The sequence below is a fragment of the Rhinolophus sinicus genome, chromosome 13 (genome assembly GCF_057876585.1).
Source record: "Rhinolophus sinicus isolate RSI-liver-muscle chromosome 13, RSI-T2T, whole genome shotgun sequence".
NCBI lineage: Eukaryota > Metazoa > Chordata > Mammalia > Chiroptera > Rhinolophidae > Rhinolophus > Rhinolophus sinicus.
This window is the reverse complement of record NC_142513.1, coordinates 23,945,044-23,969,617: the sequence shown is the minus strand read 5'-3', so window position 1 is coordinate 23,969,617 and position 24,574 is coordinate 23,945,044. Positions and strand designations below refer to the sequence as shown.

The following is a 24,574-nucleotide window of genomic DNA, read 5'->3' as shown; positions in this document are numbered from 1 at the left end:
AGGGTTGGGAGAGAGAAGTGACATGTTGTTCAAGGTCTGGTTTTGTTCCCTAGAATGTGAGCTACAAGAGGGCAGGGGCTTTGCTTTGCTCGCTGCCCATCCCTAGCCCTGGGAGGGCACTGGGCTCTTGATAACACTCAGTAAATATCTGAACAAGTGAATGAACGAATGAATAAAGTAATGAAATGACGGGATTAGTTCATGAGTAATTGCGACTGACTCCTTTAGCTATCCTGCCTCCTACAAGTGTTTCAGTTCCTCCCCGCCTCTCCTCCTCCGCGCCGCTCCCACCCCCGCCGTTGGGCTGAGGGTCCGCGCCTCGGCCGCCAGAGGGCGCGCAGCCGCGGAGATCCCGCACGGAGGGCTTTGCGTGAGGCACCGCGTGGGGAGGGGCCTAAGGACGGGCGCCCCTAGGCTGGGCTGGGTCCACCCAGGGGCGGAACGCGGCTGTAGGGCTGAGGCTGTGCGGCTGGGGCCGGAGCGGTTTGGGCAGTGCACGGGGCGAAGATGGCGGCCGAGAGGCAGGAGTCGCTGAGGGAGTTCGTGGCGGTGACGGGAACCGAGGAGGACCGGGCCCGCTTCTTCCTCGAGTCGGCCGGCTGGGACCTACAGGTAGCGCTACGAGGCGGGCTGTGTCGGGCAGGCCGGGGGCTGCGGGTCGTGGGCGCCTGGTACGTCAAGCCCATGGAAGCCGAAGCGCACAGTCATCCCGCCGGGCCTCGGCCTGACACAGGCCTCAGGGGCCTGTGGCCGCTTGCCACGCGTCGCCAGCTCGGCTTCGACGTGGGAAAACGCTGGCCAGCCCCGGCCCCGACCGGCTGTGTCTGACTCAGTTTCCCCTTCTGCCTCGCCGGTCCGCTGGGCCAGCGAGACTGTGGGTACTGCCGCAACCCGCGTGGAGAGGGGGCGCCTGGGGGCGTGGCGGCCGCGCCGAGTCTCGAAGGGATCAGGAATGACCAGTTCCTGGGTGGAGCAGCGCTGGGGACGAGGTGGTCCTTCATTTCCATTTCCGTCGCCCCGGCCGCAGGTGGAGGGAGAAGCCCGGCCCAGGATTTGGCTCACGCCCCCTTCTACCTAATTACTGGGAAAAACTGCCTCTGGGGTGGTGGCGCAAGGTTGGAGCCTATTTTTCTTAGTTACCTTATCTGTAAAATGGGAGCCTCGTGGAGGTTGTCATCTAGTTCACTGGCACGTATTAAGTATTCATAAATACTTACTAATTAATTAAGACATTAAGATGAGCTACACGAGGCGGAGGTTTTTGTAGACTCGGGTCGCCCGTGCCTAGAACAACGCCCGGCACATAGTAGGTACTCAGTAATTGCAGAAAGAATTCTGTAAATGTTCTTGGCTCTCCTACATCTTAGGTAGATGATTAATATTTGAGGAGCTACCATGAGCCAGGTGCTGTTCTAACTGCTTTACATGCCCTGAGTCATTTAACGTTTGCATTTTGCAGCTGAGGTTTAGGGAGGTTAAGTTACTTGCTCAGGGCCTCACTAGCACCAGGTGAAAGAGAGAATTGGAACTCAGTGCCGTCGGATTCCAGAGCCTGAACTCTTAACGAGGTGCCCTGCACTTTACATATGTTGATTTGCTTAATTCTGGCAACACTGAGTTAAGACTAGCCCCATTGTATAGATGAGGAATTGCAAACTCCAAGGATAAATGATATGCCCAAGGCCACAGAACCAAGAAGTCCTAAGTTTGGGTTTTGAACTGGGTCTTCCCAAAAGTAAGAGTTAGATAAAGCATCACGCCTCTACAGACACAATGTGAATGAAGCTTTTGTGCAGGGCAGAAATACAAAATGCAGCTTCTGCCTGAAGTACCTAGAAGCTCACAGTGTTATAATTGGCAGGTCATCAGTCCCAGTCTCCTCACTCTATAGTTGGGGACACTGAGGCGCATGCATATGACATGACTGGCCTGGCAGGGCCAGTACTTGAATGTAGGCCCCCATCAACACCAAGTCAGTGCGTGTCCCATGACACCTTTTTCCTGTCAGGCCTGTTATGTCCTGCAAAGGCACACTGCCTCCAGCAGGTTGGTTGTATGCCATGAAGGCACACTACTCCTTGTAGGATGATTATGTCCCACAACAGCTCACTGCCTGCTATAAGGCTGGTGACCTTGAGGACAGGAGCCATGTTTTTTCCATCTCTAGACCTCAGTTCCTTTATTCCTTTGTGCAAAGTAAATGCCTGTCCATTGACTCAATGAGAGAAACATACAGCCACAAATGGCCAAAAGACTCCTATATTCCTCATGTATGTATAGAGCTAAGGCATGACTATGCATAAATAATGGATCCCTTCATCCATTGTGCAGGGTTGGTGGTACGGGTGGGAGTCCCCATTGCACAGGTTAGGAAACCAGGCCTGTCGTGCGGGGTACACTGCCGACTACGCCATGTGTTGTGCGGGGCGGCCTGTGGGGTCTCTGGTCCCACTCCCCACATAAGAATGCAGGATGTGGCTAGGCCCAAAAGGAACACCCACGGAGCCATAGGTAGGGGAGTCATACCACTATACTCTCTCTGGCGGCTGGGTTGGAGAAACAGGAGCCATACAATTCGCAACCCTCACTGCACCGCTTGCAGGCTCAGCCACCATCTTCTTGCTAGCCCCCATTTGCTGCTAGCATAGCCACAGCAGTTATATTAGTGGCCAGTGGCTCACTGGTTACAGCTGACGGCCAACTAGCCACAGCTGAGGGCCATCCAATCACAGTTGATGGCCATTTACTACCTGAGCCAGCACCTTTCTATGTGAGGCCGAGAGCCTGGAAACGGCTTTCTGGGGCTCTGTCCTCACAAGGCCTCAGAGAGAAAGTAAAAAGTAGTGATCGGGAGTGGCCTCACGGTTCCTGACTCCTGGCTGTCACATAAGAACTGAGAATAAGGGCCTGAGCAGACTACCTGGGATGGAACCTGACCTTGGGCAGTTTTCTTAACTTCTCAGTGCTTCTGTATCAACTATAAAATGAGACGATAATAGTACTAATTATGTAGGGTTCTTTGAGGATGAAATGAGTTAACGTGAATAGTTACACTCAAACAATGTGGCACATGAATGCTCAATAAACGTATACCGCTTTTACTAGATCATATTTCCTAATAAAATGAGAATGAGGAGTGTCTCCATCTCAACTTCTTGCCTTCTTTGCCCCATAGCAGGTGGAATTTGTTTCAGGTAATGTAAAGACTAACAGTTGGGCTCTCACCTTTTTCTGGGTCTAATTTTCTGACTCCCCAGAGACCTACTTGTAAGTGTGGGCCATGTCTTTGTGTCTTTGCTCCTTCGTGCTCAAAGAAGATACGTGTTAGATGAAGTCGTAGTTAAGGATTCCAAGTTTCCTACCTCTCTGTTTCAGATCGCCCTAGCGAGCTTCTATGAGGATGGAGGGGACGATGACATTGTGACCATTTCGCAGGCAACTCCCAGTTCAGTGTCCAGAGGCACAGCCCCCAGGTAAGGGCCAACTTTAATTACTGCTACATGGGTGTGCTTCCAGTGGTGATGAGGAGCTGTTTCCTGACTTGACAGAGGGTTCAGGCCTGGGGATAGGGACCAGTGAGTTGAGGGAGAAAGAGACGGACTGGTAGGTAGTAGTTCCTTGTCGAGAAGGAAAATGCAGACTGCATTCTCAGAAGCCAAGTTTGTGCAACACCTCTGAGCAATTCTGTGTGGAGCTGCCTTCCTCCACTCCAACCCTGTGTGACCTGACTGTGCCTTTCCTTTAGAGATAAGCATGGCACACTCAGGTAGAGACTCTTACCTGAAAGTGGCTTATGGGCTAATCCTGGAGGAAACCACAGAACCTGCATTTAAGATGTTGGAGTGTCTTTTATTTATGAAATGTGAGGAGTCGCCTCTCCATGTCTGGAAGTTTTAAGTAGAAACCAGGCGACTTCTTTCAGGGGTGCTGTAGATATAAAAGATTAGGCCAGATGACTTTTAGAAAGGTGTTTTTTGTTTGTTTGTTTGTTTGTTTGTTTGTTTTGACATTGTTGGATGCCTATTACCCTATTAAGAAGTCTTAGAGAAAATAAACTTGTGTAACCCATCTTTTCCAAAATTTATCATAGAGACCGTGTCTTAGGCGCACTTGTGTTAAGCATTACGATCCTGTTTCCTTCCCCTGCCCCCGCCCCCTGGCTCCAAGGTTCCCACAGCAAATCACTGCTGCGATCTGCAGAGTGAGACAGTGCTGGTCTTCCAGGAGACAGGCAAGGCCTCTTCCTACAAAAGGCGCTGAGCTACACCTGCTTTCTCTGCGTTAGCCTGATTTGCTTCTATTCTCTGGCCTACGTTTTCACCAGAAAAACTTACTTGGTTTTAAACTCAGCCCCAGAATACAAATACAGTGTTTCTTTGCCGATGAAGTCGTAAATTGTGTTTCTCTGTAAAGGCATCTGAGCCTTAAATTACATTTCCTCTCTTTGAAAGAATACTAACCCTCGATCTCATTGCTTCCTTAACTTCGTTCCCTTCCTCCCATTTCCAGAGGAGAGGGGTAGTAGGCAAGTGATCTTTTCATTATTACTAACTGAGGGAGAGGGAGTGCTAACCTGTGAGGTGACGGTGAGGGCACTGCCTGGGACGTGGTTGCTAGGGGAAGGGCTCTTGCAGCCCTGATAGAGACCGCTGATTTCCTGGGGGGCAAGTCTTTCACAGCCACTCCAGGTTACTGTTGGGGTGTTGGCATGTCAGAAATACAGAGGCGGAGGAGTTGAAACTTCGCCTCTGAGGTCAGTCACTTATTCATGCCTCCCCTCTCTAGGAGTCCCTGTCAAAGGAGTAGTTTAACAAAGCATGGGCCGAGGAGCCTGACTGCCTAGGTTCAAATCCCAGCTCTACCACTGGAGATCTGTGATCTTGGGCAGCTTACTTACCATCTCAGGCCCTCAATTTTCCTCACTTGTCAAACGGGAATGGTTAGTAATGCCACATGGGAGATTAAATTAGTTAATACTTACGAAGCACTTAGAGCACAGTAAATGTTAGCTGCAGTTATCATTTTATTATTATCATTAGCATCCATTCTCACCTTCCCCATTCTTTGTGTTCCCTGACTCATTTCACAAGTACATATGTTAAAAAATAGACATAAATGTAAAAGAATCAAGGAAATAGGAATGTTTAATGTTAAGGCTGAGAGGAGTAAACAGCTGAACACATGCCCGCCTAAAGGCTTTGCTTTATTGCTTTGGTTAAGCCTCAGGCTTGGTGCTGGGGGTGGGGGGGGCGCAGTTCGTTGCGTCGTTGTCCTTATGCAGAAGGAAACTACTACATTCTCGGAAGCCATGCTTGTGCTCGCACCTCAGAGATTCTGTGTGGGGCCTGCTTCACCCCCAACCCTGTTAGACCTGCTGCTGGGCTCTCCCTGTCCCCCACTGTCATCTCACATATCTTTCATGTCATCACTGCTGCCATGGAAGGACAATTAGTGAGTTCTTCCTTTGACTCTAGAGCAGGGGTTCTTAGTGTGGAGGCCCTGAACCCCTTGGAGAATCTATGGAATGGATGTGAGAAGGTCCATAAATTACCTGAAATTGTAGGCAAAAATTTGTGTGTATGTTGTATCTTTTCTGGCAAGGAAATTCTTAGCTTTTGTCAGATTTTCAAAGGACTGTGGGTCATAAAAAGGTGAGCCATTGCTATAGGAGAAAGCCGCAACGCCTCCATGGTAACGGCTGTCGTGCACTGAGCACTTACCAAGTGCCAGGCACTGGGTTAATAAGCCTTTGCATACACGTGTTTAGCCCTCACTCTAATCCTCTGAAGTGGGGTGTTATCCCCACTTTACAGATGAAGGCACTGAAGCTGAGCATTCCCAAGATCACACAGCTAGGAAAGCAGGAACTTAAATGCAGCGCTGCTTCTGCTTCTAGCTTTCAGCCAGAGCGGCGTACTGCCTCTCGTTGTGGATATTCAGGGTCCTCCAGAGTTTGCTATGAACCTACCGTCCTAATCTTAACCCCTTTTCCTCATTTCTAAAATTTTATTCCAACCAAACTGATTTCTTTGGTGTCTCAATTTTGCCTAATTTTTTCTTCTGCCGTTGTTTGAGCCTCTCACCTGACTGGGCATGCCCACTCTTTCGCTTTCTGCCTGTCCACATCCCACGCTTCTGTCCAGGTTTAGCTCCATCCCCACCTTCCCTACTGAGTACGTTATCCCCAACCCAGAAGCAGCACGCGCCGTCCATTCCTCCAGTCACAAGTGTAGTTCGTTCGCTTCTGTGACCCACTCATATCCTTCTACTGCTCGGTGACATCTCCTGTGCTGTCTTCAACTCTTCTCTTGAGATTCAATTTATTTTTTCTCCCTGAGTAAATCATTAAGTTCCTGGACATGGGACGACTAGTGTAGCAGGAGCACCCACATCTGTCTAGCTCTGCCAGCTGTTCTCACCTACGTTCTCTTCTTATGCGTCAGGAGCTGTGCAAGTCAGGGTGCTCACCAAGCATTTCGTAGGTCAAGATGCTGAGTCTTTCAAAGGTTGAGTAACTCACAGCTGCTGTTCTGGCAGATGCAAGCCCAAGTCTGTCTACATCCAAAGCTGCTGCTTCCTCCCTGTCCAGCACCTCCCACCCCTGTACCTAGCACAGGGTCAGGCAAGACGTAGCAGTTCATTTCTTCCTTTTTTTTCCTTTTATCCAACAAAACTTACTTAGAATTTCAGGGACTGCCACTGTGTGATTCTCTTAAAATTATACTGTCCAATGTGGTAGCCACTGGCCTCATGTGGCTGTTTACTGAATTAAAATTAAATAAAATATTCCGTTATTCATTTGCACTTCACCACATTTCACGTGCTCAGTAGCCACATGTGACTAATGGTTTCCACATTGGGCGATGCAAATGCAGAATTTCCACGCCACAGAGACTGTGATCTGCAAAGGACTTTTGTGCCCCTTCAGGCTGCCAAGGTAGCCTGAGAGGTAGAGTTTTGATGATGAGAAATGGAAATTTCTGAGACATTTTGCCAGTTTGTAGAAGGCATAGACAAAATATTCTGAAATTGGTGGTCGCCAAAGACATCCGTACCATTAAGTGACTCTCAGAGCAGTGGTTCTCAAACTTGAGCGTGGAGCAGAATTACTTGGAGGGTTCCTTAAACGCAGATTGCTGGCCCCTCCTCCGGAGTTTCCGATTGAGGGGGTCTCAGGTAGGTCCTGAGGGTTTGCGTTTCTCACAGTGTCACAGGTCATGCGCGTGCGCCTGGTCCAAGCACCAGCACTTTGAGAACCACTGCGCATGGATAGTATTGAAATGTGCCATACCACGCGTCAGTCCCCGACTGCTCACAGAAAGCCCCTGGGGCTGGTGCCCTGATTGTCTCCATTTTCACATGCGATAACGAAGGCTTAGAGAACTTCACTACCGTGCCCGAGATGCCAGGGTGGGAGGCTCAGTGGGGATCAGACCCAGGTATGGGGACACCGGAGTCTGCGTCAGATACTATCAGTCTAGGAGTGAGAACTTTTGGGAAAAGAATCAAACCCATAGCCAGAGCAAGTGGTTTGCTCAAGCAAGTGTACACGTGTGTATTGGAAGCTGTTTAACAACAGAGAACATCTTTTCCAGAGTTGTTTTTTGAGCCATGTCAAGCAGAGCACCAGGGAATGCCCAGGTGGTTGCTCTCAGCTGACTCAAGCAGGGCTGTATGTGCCTCATTGATTGGTGTTTGTCCTCCCATTTCTAGTGGATTGAACCTCCAAGCCTCTTCTGTCCCATGGTTGTCTCTTTGAAATCAATCAAAACTGAACTGGAGCTTGCTTTCTAGTACGCAGCTCCTTCTCTGGCTATCCTCACTAAATCTGTGTAACCCTCTTCCCCCCATATCATAGCGAAACTACTATTTTCCCTTAACACGTTGCATACGGATCATGAGAATCTTCACGAGGGATTTAAACCCCGCCGTACGCAACGTGTTAAGAAATACAGAAAATGTTTTTATAAATTATGTGTCTCGTGATCCTTGAAAAACTTAAGATTGTTCCTTGAGGACAAATCTAAACTAGGAAAAAAGTGGCAGTGTAAGACAGTGTCAGAGGAGAAGGCTAACCTTCTCACACCCGTTTTTAGTGTGCACGCCACCACACCTACACAACTGCGTTTTTTCCTAAACACTAATAAATACTCTTGACTAACCTTGGTACAAGCACACAGGCCTCCTTGCCCACATACTCATTCCATGTCTACATCTGGACGGTGTTTCCTTCCTCTAATGTTTCTCTTGCTCGTCTTTGTGTCTGTGCGTACGCTGCTTTCCTGTAGTGCCCTGCTGGTCCCCTTTCCCTGCCAGCCCCACCACCCTTTGTCCAGCTGACTGTCCACCAGTTCTTCAGCACTCAGTCCGAATGTTGCATTTTTCTGGGAATCTTTCTTGATGTTCCTCCATCCCCACTCAAAACATGTGCTCGTACATCCCGTGTACTTCCCTCTGTCATAGTCCCTATTGCACAGTGTTTAACGAGTGGTTTCTTGGCTGAAGTGCCACAAGTCTGTCAGCAACTCAAGGATAAGAACTAGGTCTTATCATTTTTGTAGACGTAGCATCCAGTTCAAGTGCCAGGCACAGCCCTTCCCTCAATATTTCAAAATTAAATGATGAAAATAGCTATTCAGTAGTAAGTTTTTAGAGTAGTACAGACCCCCCACCCCCCTTTTTTAATTGATTCTCAGTCCTGTGTGACCTTGAAGAAATAAATGCCGCATTATTTTGCACATAAACTTAGAGAGATAAACCCTTTTCCACAAAGATCATCTTGCCCTACCAAAAATATCTAAGCCCAGTATCCTCAACCCCTTAACAGCTGATGACACGCGTTACCTTGCTTTAAATCCCCCGGCGATCATTTTGCTTTTTTCTGTGTCTCCAGCGATAATAGGGTAACATCCTTCAGAGACCTCATTCATGATCAAGATGAGGAGGAAGAGGAGGAAGAGGGCCAGAGGTGAGTCTTTGGTGGGTGGCACAGGCCACGGGAAAGTCCGTGATAATGTGTAAATCATCTAGAAGGGTGAACACGCTGGGTTATCAGCAGCCGTCACTGCTGTGGGCTGGTCATGCACATACGGCCTTCAGCTTAAAAGTGATCCTGTCCCGTGTTACTGTTTTCTTTTGGGGGATTCTGGGTTTGTTTTTGGTTTTAATTGTTAAAATAAGGTGTATTTATTGAAGAGTATTATGGGAAGGGAAACAAAGAAAAAAGGCATTTGTAATACACAACCCAGAGGATACAAGAGGTAACCAGGTATCAGTAACATTTTTGGTGTTTCCAGCTTTTTCTTTTTAATTGAAAAAGCAATGCATCACATAATAAACAGAATAAAAGGCTTATAAATGTTTATTCCCCCAATATGCACAAACATTTGTTTGTTTGTTTTTAACCTTAAGGAATGTTAGTGAAGTTAGTGTCCATTGTAGAAAATACACAGTGTAATGAAAAAATATAACATCTACCATTTGGTAACTACAGTTAGTTAATATTTTGGCATATTTCCACCCAGTCTTGGTTCTGTGTATGAGTATACACATACTTTGTTTTATGTTGCATTTCACATGGTGAAGTTCAGATTATTTGGTTGCTTGCTTTCGTTGGATTAATGCTACATCTTGAACACTTCTCCATGTCATTAAAATTCTTCATAAGTGTTTTCAGTTACTACAATGATAATCCATTATATGGGATGTCTGGCATTTAGATTGTTTTCATTTTTTTACCACTGTAAATATCAGTGCTGTCAACATCTCCATCTATTAATCTTGGACTTCATTTCAGATTATTTTCTTAGAATAGCTTCTAGAAATGAAAATACTAGGTCAAGGGCATGAATATTTTTAAGGCAGTTGATCACAGGCTCCTAGTTCTTAAGCCAACACTTTGAGATTCCTTAATAAAGACCTTATAGTCCATTAAGTAGAACTTCATCTACCTGGAATGAACAAGAATGAACTGGCTGCAGCCTCATTTCACAGGTTTTGCTTCTCCGTGGGCTCTGCCTCAATCTGCCACACATTCCTAAGGAACACTGTGTGATGACCATGATGGAAATGCGGTTACCTCATCATGGACACTCTTGGGGAAGTGGCCTGAGAAATTACATGAGTTCTAGTCTCTGTTTTCATCCACATACACTTTACGCTGCCTCAGGGCCTTCTTAGGTACACTCAAAGTTCAGAAATAAATACTAATTTCAGGGTAGGGTTTTACACTCCTTGAGTGCCAGGCGATGTTATCACGTATGTGAATGCCCAGCCCCTAAATGACCTCCTCCTCCCATCCTGTCGTATCTTCCAGGCATTGGTCTATCTTTATTTCACATCCTGACTCCTTCCTCGCCTCTCAGCATTTCAGACCTGATGACACTGGGTGGTGTCCTCGCCAAGGCCTATGGCTCTGCCTTGCATTCCACCGGGAATGTCAGGAAATAGAAGGCTGAGACTAATGTTTGTAGGTTCTCCATTGTCCCCACCCAGGGACGTGCTTCTGACTTACTGTGAATAGGAGTGATAAGGGGGCAGTTAGCCAGGCTATGTGACTACTGGTTTTCAGACCCAGGTTAAAAAAAAGTGCTACTTATTCTCAAGCCATGCTTGGCTCCTTGCGAAGCCCAGTGTGGGTATCTTGGGGCCTGGATTTGAGCTTCCCTGACCTTCGCTAGTCCCCTGTCCTCAGTTCCCTCAGTGTCTGTCACAAGAGTAGCAAAGCAAGGCTTGGGTGAGCTCTCAGTGTGGTGTCACACCCCCTTACATGTGTGCATTACTCTGTGCTTGTTCTTTTGCATACATCTGCTGATTTGAACCTCATGGCCCTGACTTAAGGAGCAGGTAGGTAGGGCATGTGGTCCTTCCCTCCCGTGTCAGAGACAAGGAAAGTGAGGTTCGGGGCGATGCACTGGCTTGCCCAGCGTCGCTCAGCAGCAGAGCCCACACTAGAGCCTTGCTGCTTGTACTAACGTGCCGCTGCCACCATTAACCCAGAGCTGCTAGTGGTAGCTGCTTCTGATTGTGACCATAGCTGCAGTGTCCTGGAGAGGTGCTGGCCACCGGCCGGAGAATTCCCAGCTGGCACGTGCTATCGTGCATGCCTGGAATGCCCTTCCCTGATTTCTTCCCCTGGTAGCTCATCTTCCTTCTCCAGACTCAGCCCAGAAGACACCTTCTTAGGAAGCCTTGACTGTCCTCCCCAGCTCAGTGTTCCCAGAGCACCCCTTAGACTGACCTCTATTGCTGTTCACACTGCATTGTGCCTGCCTGCCTCCTTACATGTGTCCCTAAGTAGATAGTAAGTTCTTAGAGCTGGGCTTGGTACCCTTTGCCTCAGTGTGCCCAGCACCTAGCCCAGAGCCTGGCACATGCTCTGTTCATGTTTTCCAAGTGCATTCGGTGTTAGATGTGTATTTTCTGCACAGGTTTTATGCTGGAGGCTCAGAGAGAAGTGGACAGCAGATTGTTGGCCCTCCCAGGAAGAAAAGTCCCAACGAGCTGGTGGATGATCTCTTTAAAGGTGCCAAGGAGCATGGAGCTGTCGCTGTGGAGCGAGTGACCAAGAGCCCTGGAGAGACCAGTAAACCGAGAGTGAGCATGGAGGGTCCTTGTCTGTGTCCACAGGACTCAGGTTCCAGAGTGGGAGAATGAGGCCTTCCTCATCCACGGCCCAGTAGTGACTAAATTCGTTGTGTTTTGTTTTCATTTGCTCACTTACTGTCAGATGCAGAAGAGCAGCTCGGTTTCTCCCATCCTTTACTATGAAATCAAGATTTGGGGCAGAGTTTTCAAACGTGTGACCTATGATCTGGATCAGATCCTACACATGTGTTTTATGTAGCCTATCCAATTTGACTTACTCAGTTTTTTGCTTTATTTTGTTATCGTTGAATTAATAGCCACCTGTTTTACATAATTCTGGATTTCTGTCTTCTTTGGGAAAATCAAAAATTCTTCAGTGTTATCCTGCAGATACCTACATGGCCGTGATTAACTAGTGCTAGTAGCACCTGTTCCCTTTAGCCCAGCAGCACGTCTCGCCCCAATCCTCACCTCTCAATGGCCGGGCATGTAGCTGGCCCTGCAGCACTGCCGGGGCCTGTAACTCTTGAGTTTGATACCCAGAGAAAGTATGTCCGGTAGTTAAGCTTTCTGTACATCATTTTATCTGAGTAATCCCACCACCACTGACCCACTCCTCAAGTGTTTATGAATTTGCCTTCTATAGCCATTTGCAGGGGGTGGCTACCGCCTTGGGGCAGCGCCAGAGGAAGAGTCTGCCTACGTGGCAGGAGAAAGGAGGCGGCATTCTGGCCAAGATGTGAGTGTGCATCTACCTTCCTTAGGGGGAGCTTGTGAACTGTTCTGCCATTTTGGGGAAGGGATTGGTCACATGTTGTGCGTGAACCAGCAGTCTCTGAAAAGAAGGAGACGGTGCCCTTGCTCTGGTTCCTGTACAGAGGCTTACTTGAAAAATCAAAGGCAGCTCTCGTCTGGTTGGGCAGGGGCCTCATGAGAAGGGGTGGGCAGAGGGGATAGACAATTGAAGGACTTTTCTGGACATACCACAGACCTCAGGCAGAGGGACAGTTTTCTAGTGGTATGAGCATAGCTAAAGAATTTGGTCTTGAAGCTGAATAATAATGAATGTCAACTATAATTTTGTGTGTGTGTGTGTGTGGTCACAGGATGTGGAGTACAGCATAAGCAATAGAGTCAGTGGAACTGTAATAGCTATATACGATGTCAGAGGGGTAGTAGATTGGGTGAGGGGGGTTATCACTTTATGAGGGGTATAAGTGTCTAACTATTACATTGTTTTGTACACCTGAAACTAATTTTTTTTTAAAAAAGGAATTTGATCTTCAGACCACCCAAAGAGGACTGAAATGCAACTTTAAAATAGTTTTCCTTGTTATTTTCCAGTCCTGTTTTCCCTGTACATAAGGGTGCCCCCTCCAGCAACAGTAATCATACTATATAAACAATTTTAAGCTTTTTAAATTTAATATTATGCCATAAACTTTTTCATACAGCTTTGTCACCGTTAGTTTCTATATTTGTTTTGTTTTTGTTTTTTGTTTTTTTATTTATTTATTTTTATTAGTTTCAGGTGCACAAGACAAAGCAAAACTTAGACGTTTATCATTTATATCCTTCACACTGTGTGAACCACCCCCCCCATCCACTATCCCTCTGTACGTCTATATTTGTTTTTAATCATTTTGGGTTTATTCCAAGTAAAGGCAGCAAGAAGAAAATAAAAATTCTATCCACCTGAGGCAACAGCTGCTAAAACATTCATTTTTAGCCTTCTAGACCCTCTTCTGTGACTATGTACAGGGAGTTATAAATATCACTTCTGATGACTGCAAAATAATCCCTGAGTATAGTAGAGCACGGGCTACGTGCCAAGCACACTGGCAGCCCTACAGGTGAAGCCACAGCTTTGATTGAGTCACCTGCCCAGACCCACTGAGCTAGTGAGTGGCAAAAGGAAGGCACAGACCCTGGGCTGCTTAAATCAAAACCCGTTGCTCTTAACCTGTGCCATATTAGCTTCTTATTTTTTATTAATACTTATTCGATGGTTGTTGGTTGTTTCCTCGTGTGTGTGTGTAGGAGTGCGTCTGTGTGCTAATAATGACACAGTAAAATAGTAAAAACTCCCGAGCGTGCAGGTTCACGGTGGTGTGCTTGCCAGGTTGCTGACCGTGTGTGGACTGCTTGCCTCCTGTTGTCACAGGTTCATGTAGTGTTGAAGCTCTGGAAGAGTGGATTCAGCCTGGACAATGGCGAACTCAGAAGCTACCAAGACCCATCCAATGCCCAGTTTCTGGAGTCTATCCGCAGAGGGTGAGCAAGAAAAGCCTTCCTCCAGGTTCCATGTCAGTGAGTAAGATGGCAGATGGGAAAGAAAAGGCTAATTCGAATGTTTACCGTTTAAGAAGTAAATGTTTTTAAGCAGATTTAGCACAGCTGAGATACAGATTCACAAATCTGCTCCAAAGATCTTGTGTGTCTGATTTTTCCCCTGTGGGCCTGGGGCAGAGCCAAGTGACTTAAGCGACATCAGGCCTCGGCCTTGACTTTGAGCAGGCAGGAGAAGGGGGAGGCAGATAGGAGCCACTAGAATAGCCAGCTCTCTGTGGGGGCCCAGCAGTTTTCACAGTGGGAACTGAGAAGTGTATTCTCACACCATCACTCATCCCCATCCTGCTCTGTGTGGACCCCAGCATGGCCTTTCCTCCCGCAGGGAGGTGCCGGCGGAGCTGCGGAGGTTAGCTCACGGTGGGCAGGTGAATTTGGACATGGAGGACCATCGGGATGAGGACTTCGTGAAGCCCAAGGGAGCCTTCAAAGCCTTCACCGGCGAGGGCCAGAAACTGGGCAGGTAAGGAGGAGCACGGGGCAGCGGGACTGCGTCAGTCGTTCCTGCCAGGTGCAGCAGACCCTCCCTGTTTACCCCTCACTTTGTATGAACCTCCGCTCTTTACACAGTACTTCACATTTTATTTTTGTGGGAAGGAGAATATGGAGAACACAGGCTTTGACATTAACAGACCTGAGTTTAAAAATCTCTCCTTTTTAGCCATATGACCTTGGACTGCATAGCCTCAGTTTGCCCAGCTATAAAATGGAATTGTTCAGAGTCCTTACCGCCTTGATTATTGTTGGGAGCACAAAGAGCATTGCCCCCGTCAGTGTAAGCTGCTTTGACTCAGTAATCTGGGGAGTTCAGGGCAGGGGTGGCCTTGATGGCTTAGGCTGAAACACACACACATATTTGGGTCACCTGAAATCAGGATTCAGAGGGAATACGGAATCCCAGACGGTCTCCCAGCAAGCCCCGTGTGGCATGGTGCAGGATCCAAAGAAACTCGAGGGCATTGCTGCCCTCAACAGGCTGCTGATCCACCATGATGACAGCTCTTCTCTACTTCTGTGGCCCTTCGTGACACTCTGTCACTTGTGTGCTTTTTGCCTTGTGGCCTCTACCACTGCCTCCCTCTTGCATTCAAACCCCTGATAGGATCTGATTGGTTGATAGTCACTGTGTGTTGACCCCATTGCATTTCTGCCCCCTCCTCCGCCCGCCCCCCCACTCACCTTTGGCCATGGCGTCACTTGGTCAGTATTCGTCAGAGGGAACTGTGCACATGAGAGGCGCTCAGAGCACAGTACAGACCTTACTTTACAAAGGGAACACTGAGGCTCGTAGACTTGAAGGGTTACCCTTGCGTGCGTGACTGGTATGTGGTAGAGTCGGGACTGGACCCTAGGCGTTCTGACTGGCACTGCTTCCCACACTCCTGCCCAGCATTCACCCTCTCTGACCTAGATGTGGCAGGTCTTGAACTAGTCACTGCCCTTGCTCACCTCACCCTCATCTGCAGGGATCAGAGTGTGGTCCGCCATCAGCAGTGCTCTTTGCGATGCTGGCTGGCCCTCTCCTAGAGTCCCGACCTCCCTGTCGGCCATTCATACCTCCTCAGGAGCAAGGGTCATAGCTCAGGACCAACCTAGTTCCGCCCACCCTGTTCTCGCATTTCTCCTCCGTTGTTAGGGCCTGTGGGTTAGTCCAGGACAGCTGTGCTCAGGGTGGTCCATCTACAGCTTCTCTTGTCAACTTTGTAGAGCACAGATGATTTTTTTCTTTTATTATTAAAATGAAATGTGTTTATAATTTTAAAAGGAAGAAGAAAATACAGATAAACGATAAGAACTGTTCTTAAACCTAACTCCCAGATATATCCAGTTAGTATCTGGGAAGTTTCCTTTCAGTCTTACTTGGGGGGCCGGGGGGGGACGAGAACACATGCTGTTTTATTACTTGCTATTTTGCGTGATCAAAGTAGTAAGGCTGTCATTCCGTATCAGTAGATGTAGTTCTACAGTATTATTTGCAGTGCTAACAATTTTCTGTCCTGTTTATGTGCTGTAATTTGCCCAGGCCCTGCTGGTAGACATTTTAGGCAGCCATCAGTATGATGAACAGTATTGCAGTGACTGTCTTTAACTAAATCTTTGTGTGCCCTTTCATCCTGGGCTAGAAGTGAAATGGCTGGCTCCAAACAGCTTCACCTTTTTAAGATGTTGTCAAATTGCCCTCCAAAAAGATTGTATCCGTTTTTTACCTGCCAGCAATTATAGGGAAGGTCTCAGAACTCAGAACACCATGCAGTTGGGTTTGTTTGGTTTCATGATACTAACAGGAAATGCTTTTACTATTGGAAGTTCTAACTATATAATGTGTGTAAGAATCCACATCTCAAAAAATTATATTTTTAAGGAAGTCGATTTTAGCAAGATGGGAATACATACTTCGTTAGTGTGGCAGATGAACCCCACAGGTTGAGACAGAGCTAGATAATCAGGTGTGGTGTTAGCTAAATAAATGTTCATTGCCAGTTCCACTTTCATTTTACGTCAGTTCTGGCTTTTTATGAAAAAAATCACCTTTTAAAAAGTTTTATACAGCTAAGTGCGATGGGATTTTAGCTTTTTACTCTAAAGCAGATGGACAGTGTTTTTAGTTTTTCCCATAAATTTTAGTGTGTTTTCCTTTGTCATCTTGTCAACTGAAATGATTAAGAGCCAAAGGTTTAAGAAAATTTTCTCAGGTTTGCCTCAAAAATCAGTCAGTGTTGGGTTTTTTCTCTGATAATCTGGAAAAATTTTAAAGTGAAAGAATAGATTGTTTTCAGTTGAAAAAATTCTTTCAGTTACATTAAAGGTTTTTTTGTTGTTTTAGGTGTTGGATTTGTTTGTTTGGATAGGAATCAGTCTGAAGGTTTGGGAAAGACAGAGTTTGAGTAGCAAATACCAAGAGTGCACTTGGGTGGGGTGGGGTCATTGCAGCCAGGGGGCGGGGATGAGCTTTGGCTGGTCACTGTGCTTTCTGTAGCAGTCATTTCTGTAAAGGGGATGGCAGGGTCTCAGGACTTACAACTGTGGCAACAAAGCACCTTAGTGCCTGCTTCTTTGCCACTACAAAGGAAGTGAGCAGTCAGGTGATTGAGACTCTTGAGCTGAATAAGACTCGATTTCCCTGTGACTCATTAAATGATATTTGCAGGGAGATGGTAAAGAAACTCCTTTCTATAGATGTCTGATCTGACCTGACCATGCCTGCCCCTGGGTGAGATGCCCTCACTGCTACAGACGTTCCAGCCACTGCTGGAGAGGAATGGCTCAGGTGAAAGCAGTCCTTAAGAAGTGCCAGACAGGCTGGTTCCCTTGCATGCACGTGGCTGTCCTGCACGATGATGACAGCAGTTTGGAACTAATGCTCTTTGAGTGTGGTGCTCCAAATAAGAAGCACGAGGCCGGCATTGAGGTTTCTCCTCCACTCCTCACCCTCCGTGAGGGCAGCATGGGTGCGAGCGCCTCTCAGCTGACCTTCCACTTAGAGCCCATGGGTAGACAGTAGCGTCTCGGAGTGATTTGGGTCCAGACTGTAAGCAAATACTAGGTTGGTGCAAAAGTAATTGCGGTTTTTGCAATTATTTTTAACCTTTTAAACCGCAATTACTTTTGCAGCAACCTAACATAAGTGGAACAGGATCTTGAAGAATGATAGTAATTGGCTATTTGAGTGTTTTTCTGCTGTTAGCTAAGCACTATTCTAAGCATTTCACATGTATTACGGCTTTTGATCCTGTTTTGATCCCCATTCTACAAATAAGGATTATGAGGCATACGAGGTCGTCACAGCCAAGGCCACACTGCTGGCCGGTGCAGAGCTGGGCTCCGTCCAGTCTCTGCTCTTTTCCACCATGCTGCCCTGCAGCCTAGATGTTCCTACGTAGATACATAGACTTTATTTCTGCTTCGACTGTATTCTGGGTATGCTGCATTATTCTGAAGCTATTGCCTGAACTAGGAGAGATTTTATTTAACTCCCATTTTATTGATGAGGAAACATCATCTTGGGGTAGTGTTCCTGAAATCAGGTCTATGTCTGCCTGACTTCCAGGCCTGGGGGCGAGCGTGGCTGGAGTTAGGAACACAGGGACCTAGATTCAGACAGCTTGGATTGTATCCCAGCTTCCCCTTGAAGCGACACTGGGATCGTGGGCACGTTGCTTAATCCCACTGTGCCTTGTTTATAAAGTGGAGATGATGAATGAATCCCTTCCTGACGGGCTGTGGTGAGGATTAAGTGAACTAATAGTGCAAAGTAGTCAGCGTAGGGCCCAGCTCGGTGATGCACGCTTCACAGTGTACACTGTGTTCCTCGTGCCTCCCCACCCACCTTACCTTCAGGCCTGTGAGGGAAACCATCACGCGCAACCAGCCAGGGCCACGTATCAGGCTTTTCTTGACCTTCAGATGCTGAGCACCAGCTCTATGCAGGAGGCTGTGCAGGAAGAAAGCCAGAAACATCGTTCACCTCCTGTGCGGGGGAGTTCCTGAATGTCCTGTGTCGGGCCTGCTGCGTACGTTACCTCAGCTACTCCTCCCAGCAGAGCAGTTCCGGGGCTACGTACACGTGGAGGCACGAGCCCCGGGAAGAGGAATGACTCGCTCAAGGCCACACCTTGTTCAGTTTAGTGGTAGAGCTGGGACCAGGCAGTGGGCCTTGTGCTGTTTCCCCAGCATCACACTGACTCTCCGTAATGATAGCATCTGCCATTTAGTGGACTGCCTACCCTGCAAGGTACGGAGTCAGTAGGGATAGTATTCCCATCGTACAGAAAAGGCAATTGGGAAGCCAAGATGTACGGTAACTTGCTGGGGCACACAGCTCATAAGTGAAGGGTATGTCTGTTTCTCTGGGAACAGAAGTTTGAGAAGACATTTTCAGTGTAACTTGTTTTCCTAAATTAACCATAGAAAGTAAAGCTTGTCAAAGACCTGGCTGGTAGGAATACACAGAGTAGAGAGCGAGAAAGCTGGTTTATTGCTTAAGTTTTTAAAAATGTAAAAACTGCTCTACAACATGTGCTTCTCTTTTCTCATCTATAAAATGGAGATAATGCTCATCTCAAAGGACGGCTGTAGTGATTCGGTGAGGCCGTGGGTATTAAAAAAACCCGCGGCAGTGCCTGCACAAATGTAGTTTCAATATCATTTCTGTTTTCCCTCCTTCCCACCCCCACCCTTGCCTGAACTGATATGTCAACTACTTTGGAATGACAGCTTTTTCTCATTTTAGGTTAATTAACTGAAAATGTGAGAGCTCCTTTCTGACAGACAGTAGCTTCAATGAGTACCTGTCGTTTCCTTAGAATTGTTATAAACAATTGAGGGACAGGCTGCCTACAGCACAGTTGGAGAGTCGACCTAACACCCATAAAACTAATGAACAAAACACAGTAGATCTCAGGCACTTACAGGGGGAACGCTTAACTTGCCACTATTCCCAGGCATCTCTGAAGGCATGTGGTGGTGTGACTTATCTGTGTCCCAGCCCACATTGCAGTCCCATGTGCTGTGAGGCTGATGCATAGGGGCAGCTCCTCTCATAGCTAGTAAGCGTAGCCAGCATTCTCTTCTGCGTTCCACTTTGTAATTCTCTAAGCCTGTATTTTTCACATTTGCAGAAAAGAATTTCACTTTTTAGTTCTTTGTTCCTAGTTACATGTTGTGGGGCAGTGTTTTGCAAAATGTGTTCCATGAAATTATCTGCAAGAAGTTAACAAGTGTAACATGTAAAAAGGACGTAGTGGTGACTCATAAGTTTGCCTTAACTGCACGATCTCTCTCAAGACCTTTAATATGCTAGTGGCCTGTGATGCTGCTGGTGTAATAGGTGGCATTTCTGAAACCTTCCCGGAGATCATCTCAACAGACTAGGGTCCCAGGAAACACACTTGGAGAAGTACTTCTGGTTGTATTTACTAAGAATACCCTTTTTAGATTTAAAGATCAGAGGGAAGGAAGAGGTGTAATTAGAGGCTTTAGGGAGAAGCAAGCAAGTTCGAGGTCTAGGCCAGAGCATCTGCTAAGGGAAGGGCTGAGAATGAAATGTATGGTGGTTTACAGGAGAGGTGAAGGCTCCAAACGGTGTAGAGAATTGGGAGTTCTGTGTGTATTTTGTGATGTCAGCCACCCTAAGTGCTTTATGTAATCCCTTTAATCCCCACAAAAATTGAGTAAGGCAGGTAGCCTTAATCCCTGTTAAAGATTAAGGATCCTCGTTACTACCCTTGTTGAAACGAAGGGAATTGGACTCGCTCAACACCTCAGCCATTGAGTGAATTCCAACCCCAGTCCATCTGATTCTAAGAGCTGAGCTCTAACCATTGCAACAGACACCATGTCCTGTTCCTATTGTATAATGAATTCCGGTGGTGCCGGGCACTTAAACTGGCCTTCAGGAAATCTCACCGCCCCCCCCCATAGTTGACACATAAATATGAAATATGCACATAAGTGAGACTGCAGTCGGGAATGCAGGTCTGAATATTCCATTACAGGGAAAGAGACCAGACTCATCCCTTACCCATCGGCTGCTACCAGGCAGTGTCAAGCCCCCTCCACTGCAGACGTGGAGTGCCCCCTCCCCATTCTGCCTGCAGCCTCTCCATTGAGACTAAAATGCATTCTGGTCTGTTGGGTCCTCCAGCCCTAGGGCCCAGTCTCCCGCCCCACGCTGTCATGCCATGCATACTGCTCTCCTCCCTTCAAGCCTTTGTTCAGGTGAGGACACAGAGGAAGAGGGGTTTAGTAACACACCCAAGATCACTAGAAGCGAGTGCTGGCAGTAACTCAGAGTTTGACGTGAGTTCTGCTGGATCTGTACGTTCCATCGCGGCAGGCATTGTGTCTTGGTCACTCCTGTTCAGCAGCACCAAACACAGTGCTAAGTGCAGCAAAGGCTCGGTAAATATGAGGCAGGGTCCCCTTCCTGCTAGGGGCCTTGTTTCTGTCATGCCCTGACACAGTCCTCTCTCCTCAGCACTGCCCCCCAGGTGTTGAATACCAGCTCTGCAGCCCAACAGGCAGAAAACGAAGCCAAAGCCAGCTCCTCCATCTCAATCGACGAGTCAAAGCCTACCACAAACATCCAAATACGGCTTGCCGACGGCGGGAGGCTGGTGCAGAAGTTTAATCACAGCCACAGGTACCTTGCGTTGTGTGGCCTAGCTTATTCTAGGAGGGTCCCAGAGACTCCCACAAATGGGTGGGAAGCGGGGAGCTGTTCTTCCTCCTCACACCAGCAGGCACTCCATGCTTTCCTCAAAGGAAGGTATGCAAGTCTGAAGCCTTTGGTTCTGGTCCCCACTTCGATTAAATGTAGCCAGTGACTGCTCACTTCCCTCGTGGGGGTCTCCTTCCTCATCTGTAAAATTAGGGGATTGGAGTCCTAAGGCAGTTTTTAGCCACCAAACTCTTTGTTCAAAGGAAATCTCATGCTAAAGCCCAAGTATAGAACAGATAAAATTTGAGTAATTGTAGTTGATGGAGGGGAGAGGGACACAGTGCCAGCATCCCACCCACGGCTTCTTCCACCTCCCTCCCCACAAGGGACTCTGAAAACCACTAGGTTATTAAGATCTTCCAGATCTGGCTTTTGAGAATTCTAGAATACCTGCTCTACTATCTCAGATCACCTGGGCTGGATCAAAGCAAACTGTGCCTCGCCCATATTAAAGAAGGAAAACTGAGGCACAGAGTGATGAAGTGATTAGTAGGGGAGGATTGTTGCCAGTAAATATATTTGGCAACTCTTTTTTCTAGAATAGCAGTGTCTAAATTTTATCAATCATAGATCAGCTAAACCAGAATGCACATGTGGATGGGACTCAGGGAATGGCTTGATAGTCCTTGAGTGCTGACAAGGTTCATATGTGGAGTAAGTTGCAAAACAAGCTCCGGGAATGCACAGAGGCTTTGTTCAAACCCTTCTTGTTCAATAGGAACCATTCACTGTACTTCAGGTGCTTTGCGTGTAAGGGGATGAATCCATCTCATTGGTCTGAGTCCTTTGCCTCCGTTTCATTTCCCTCATTAACTCCAGCCTTTCAGCACAACTGCTTGTTCCCCAGGGTGGACAGCCCATCCCAGGAGCTTACCAGCTGGGGCTGAGAGGCTGTCTGTTTGATGCAAGTCTCTGATCATGGATGTCCATCCACTCCCTTAGATGTGCCAAATTGTGGATGGCATGGATTTTAAGGGTTGGGGGCAGAAAGAAACTTCTATGTAAGTGCCCTAAAGGACAGGGCTGTCTGTTTCAGGTGACTCCGGTCGCATGATCACAAGGTGTAGGACACAGGCAGTGTCTAGAGAAGGGACTCCTGGCACTCAGAAGTTGTTGACCTTCAGTAATTCTTCTCAGTAATAGTTTCAGTGATATACAAAAGAGACATAATATTTTCTGCCCTTGTGGAATTCATGATGTACAGCAGGAGACAGACATTAACCATAGCCCAGAATCATTTGATTACAAATTTGATCAGTACCATGAAAGCAAGATCAGGGAACGGAGACCAGGAGCTTTCGGAGAAGGCTGCCCTGAGGACGAGGCCTGAGGCTGCATTAGGATTGCAGGAAAAAGCATCAGGCAGAGGAACCTCGAGAAAGAGGGACCCAAATGTAGAGAGGGAGCAGGCATGATGAAGAACGGAAAGGAGAACAAGGCGAAGGAGGGTGGTATAAAATTAGGCCTTGGAACCACAGTAAGGAGGCTGGTGTTTCTCCCAAAGAAAATGGGAGCAACCACGAAGGGTTTTAGGCAAGGGAGTGACCGACCCGGTGTGCTTCCAGAGGAGAGTTTTGGATGTGCAGAAGGGAGGGGCTGGGGCTGGGGCTGGGGGGCGGTGAGGCAGCCTTCCTTTGGGTTGGGTTTTGTGTACCGCTGAGAAAGGCTCTGCTCACCCACCTCTCCACTCACCCCCGCTCCCCCAGGATCAGTGACATCCGACTCTACATCGTGGACGCCCGGCCGGCCATGGCTGCCACCAGCTTTGTCCTCATGACTACCTTCCCGAACAAAGAGCTGGCTGATGAGAACCAGACCCTTAAGGAAGCCAACCTGCTCAACGCCGTCATTGTGCAGAGGTTAACATAACCGCCCCCTGCTGGGCGGCCTCACCTTCCTCCTGGGTCCCCTGTGGCCAGCTGCCCCGTGGGGACCACCCCTCCCAGCCCCTCCTGCACACCCAGCAGTCCAGCGCCACGTCTCCTCCGTAGCTCTGGGTTCTTAGATCTCAGTTGGACATTTGTTTTCTCTTTAGTTGCATTTCCTGGGTTTTTGTGACGATCAATGGACTTTAAAGAAAAAAATAAAAACAAACCAAAAAAATTGAAGGAATATCACCAGCATGTTATACGGAGCCTCTCCCACTGAAGCAGGCTCTGATTGCTTTAAAGTCATGTTTATCTCCAAAGCGTGTGGAAAGAGCCTTCCTTCCGTGCTCTCTGCATAAAAATTGCTTGTGGCACACAATGCCCATCCACTATTGTGTCCACCTGCCGCCCTCGTCATGACTAGTGGAGGATTTCCCCATTTATAGGGAAAGAAGTGAAAGGACTTGTAGAAAGAGGCTTTGCGGCCACTCATTCCCATAGGAACAAATCTTGCCGAGACAAAACCAGGCAGCAGCAAGAGTCTCCTGAAGTGAGAGATCAGATCTAGATGCACACAACCCCTTCAGATGAAAATAAAACACTTGCCTGTGCTCCTTTTGCTCAAACCTGGGAAATTCGAGCTCCCAGGCCTTGGCCAGTTGGGATTCTAATTACACCTGCCTGCCCAGCCCTCCTCTCCCCCCTCATCCAGGCTGCTCTCACCCTGGTGGTTCTCAGCTACACCATCATTGTACTCTACGTGGAGAAATCTGTACCTAGGAGGTTAGACGGGTATCTTTTCATTGGGAAACAGCTCATGCCAACCCAAAAGAGTTAAGAGTCGGTACCTTAACAACAGAATAAAAAAATCACTGAGCTGTTCACTAATAATGTGCGTAGCAAACCAAATATTAAAGAAGTGGGGTTCCCTGTGCTACCAGCACCTTTTCCTGTGTAGCATTTACAAGAGGCCTCTGCTGAGTAAATTTTGAGGGTGAGTGTAACGTCAGTGCCTGGCTTTGGTATGCAGGTTCCACCTAAGGTTCTCTGCCCTGCCCTGTTCGGACTTGCGTCAACTTGGGCAGTAGTCCCAGCCCGGTCAAGAGCTCCCCCAGAAGGGTGCTTTCTGTGCAAGTTTGGGAGGGGAGGGGAGGATCACTGGGGTCTTGGAAGCCTTTCCACCTCCCTGTTAAGGGAACCACAGACTTAGAATCATCACCAACTCAGAATCTCCTGATTTTGAATCATAACGTGCCTCAGTCCTCTTTCCAAGCATCATCACCCACCAACCAGTCCTGCTTCACACCTTGCGGCAAGCCAAGAATCAACACTACTTCCACCCAGAGCTGGGGAAGGGCTTGGGTTGCAGCCAAGGCCCATTCTGAGAAAGGGACATGGCTTGGTGCTTCTGATCCCAAACTGGCAGGAGCCTGCCAGGGCGACAGCATCTGCCACAGAGTGTCCTCCAGCAGATGGAGGCAACTAAATGCAGATCTGGAAAAACTGTAAATTATTGTTACCTTGATCATTAAAAACCAGAATGAGGACAACG

At 47.7% G+C, this 24,574-nt stretch overlaps 1 protein-coding gene across 2 annotated transcripts; it reads left to right on the top strand.

Annotated features, from left to right (window-relative positions):
• Positions 1–453: 453 nt before the first annotated feature.
• Positions 454–23,342, top strand: NSFL1C (NSFL1 cofactor). Of its 2 annotated transcripts, XM_088789217.1 has the most exons (10): positions 454–612; positions 3,376–3,473; positions 8,894–8,967; positions 10,812–10,845; positions 11,430–11,595; positions 12,233–12,325; positions 13,751–13,860; positions 14,261–14,398; positions 20,912–21,076; positions 22,861–23,342. In XM_088789217.1, exons 1-10 carry the CDS (start codon positions 508–510, stop codon positions 23,021–23,023), a joined length of 1,146 nt encoding a protein of 381 aa, XP_088645343.1. In that variant the 5' UTR covers positions 454–507; the 3' UTR covers positions 23,024–23,342. The 2 variants fall into 2 exon arrangements, with proteins under 2 accessions (XP_088645343.1, XP_019610755.2); XM_019755196.3 differs by lacking the exon at positions 10,812–10,845 and having other exon boundaries at positions 8,894–8,968.
• The last annotated feature ends 1,232 nt before the right edge of the window (positions 23,343–24,574 follow it).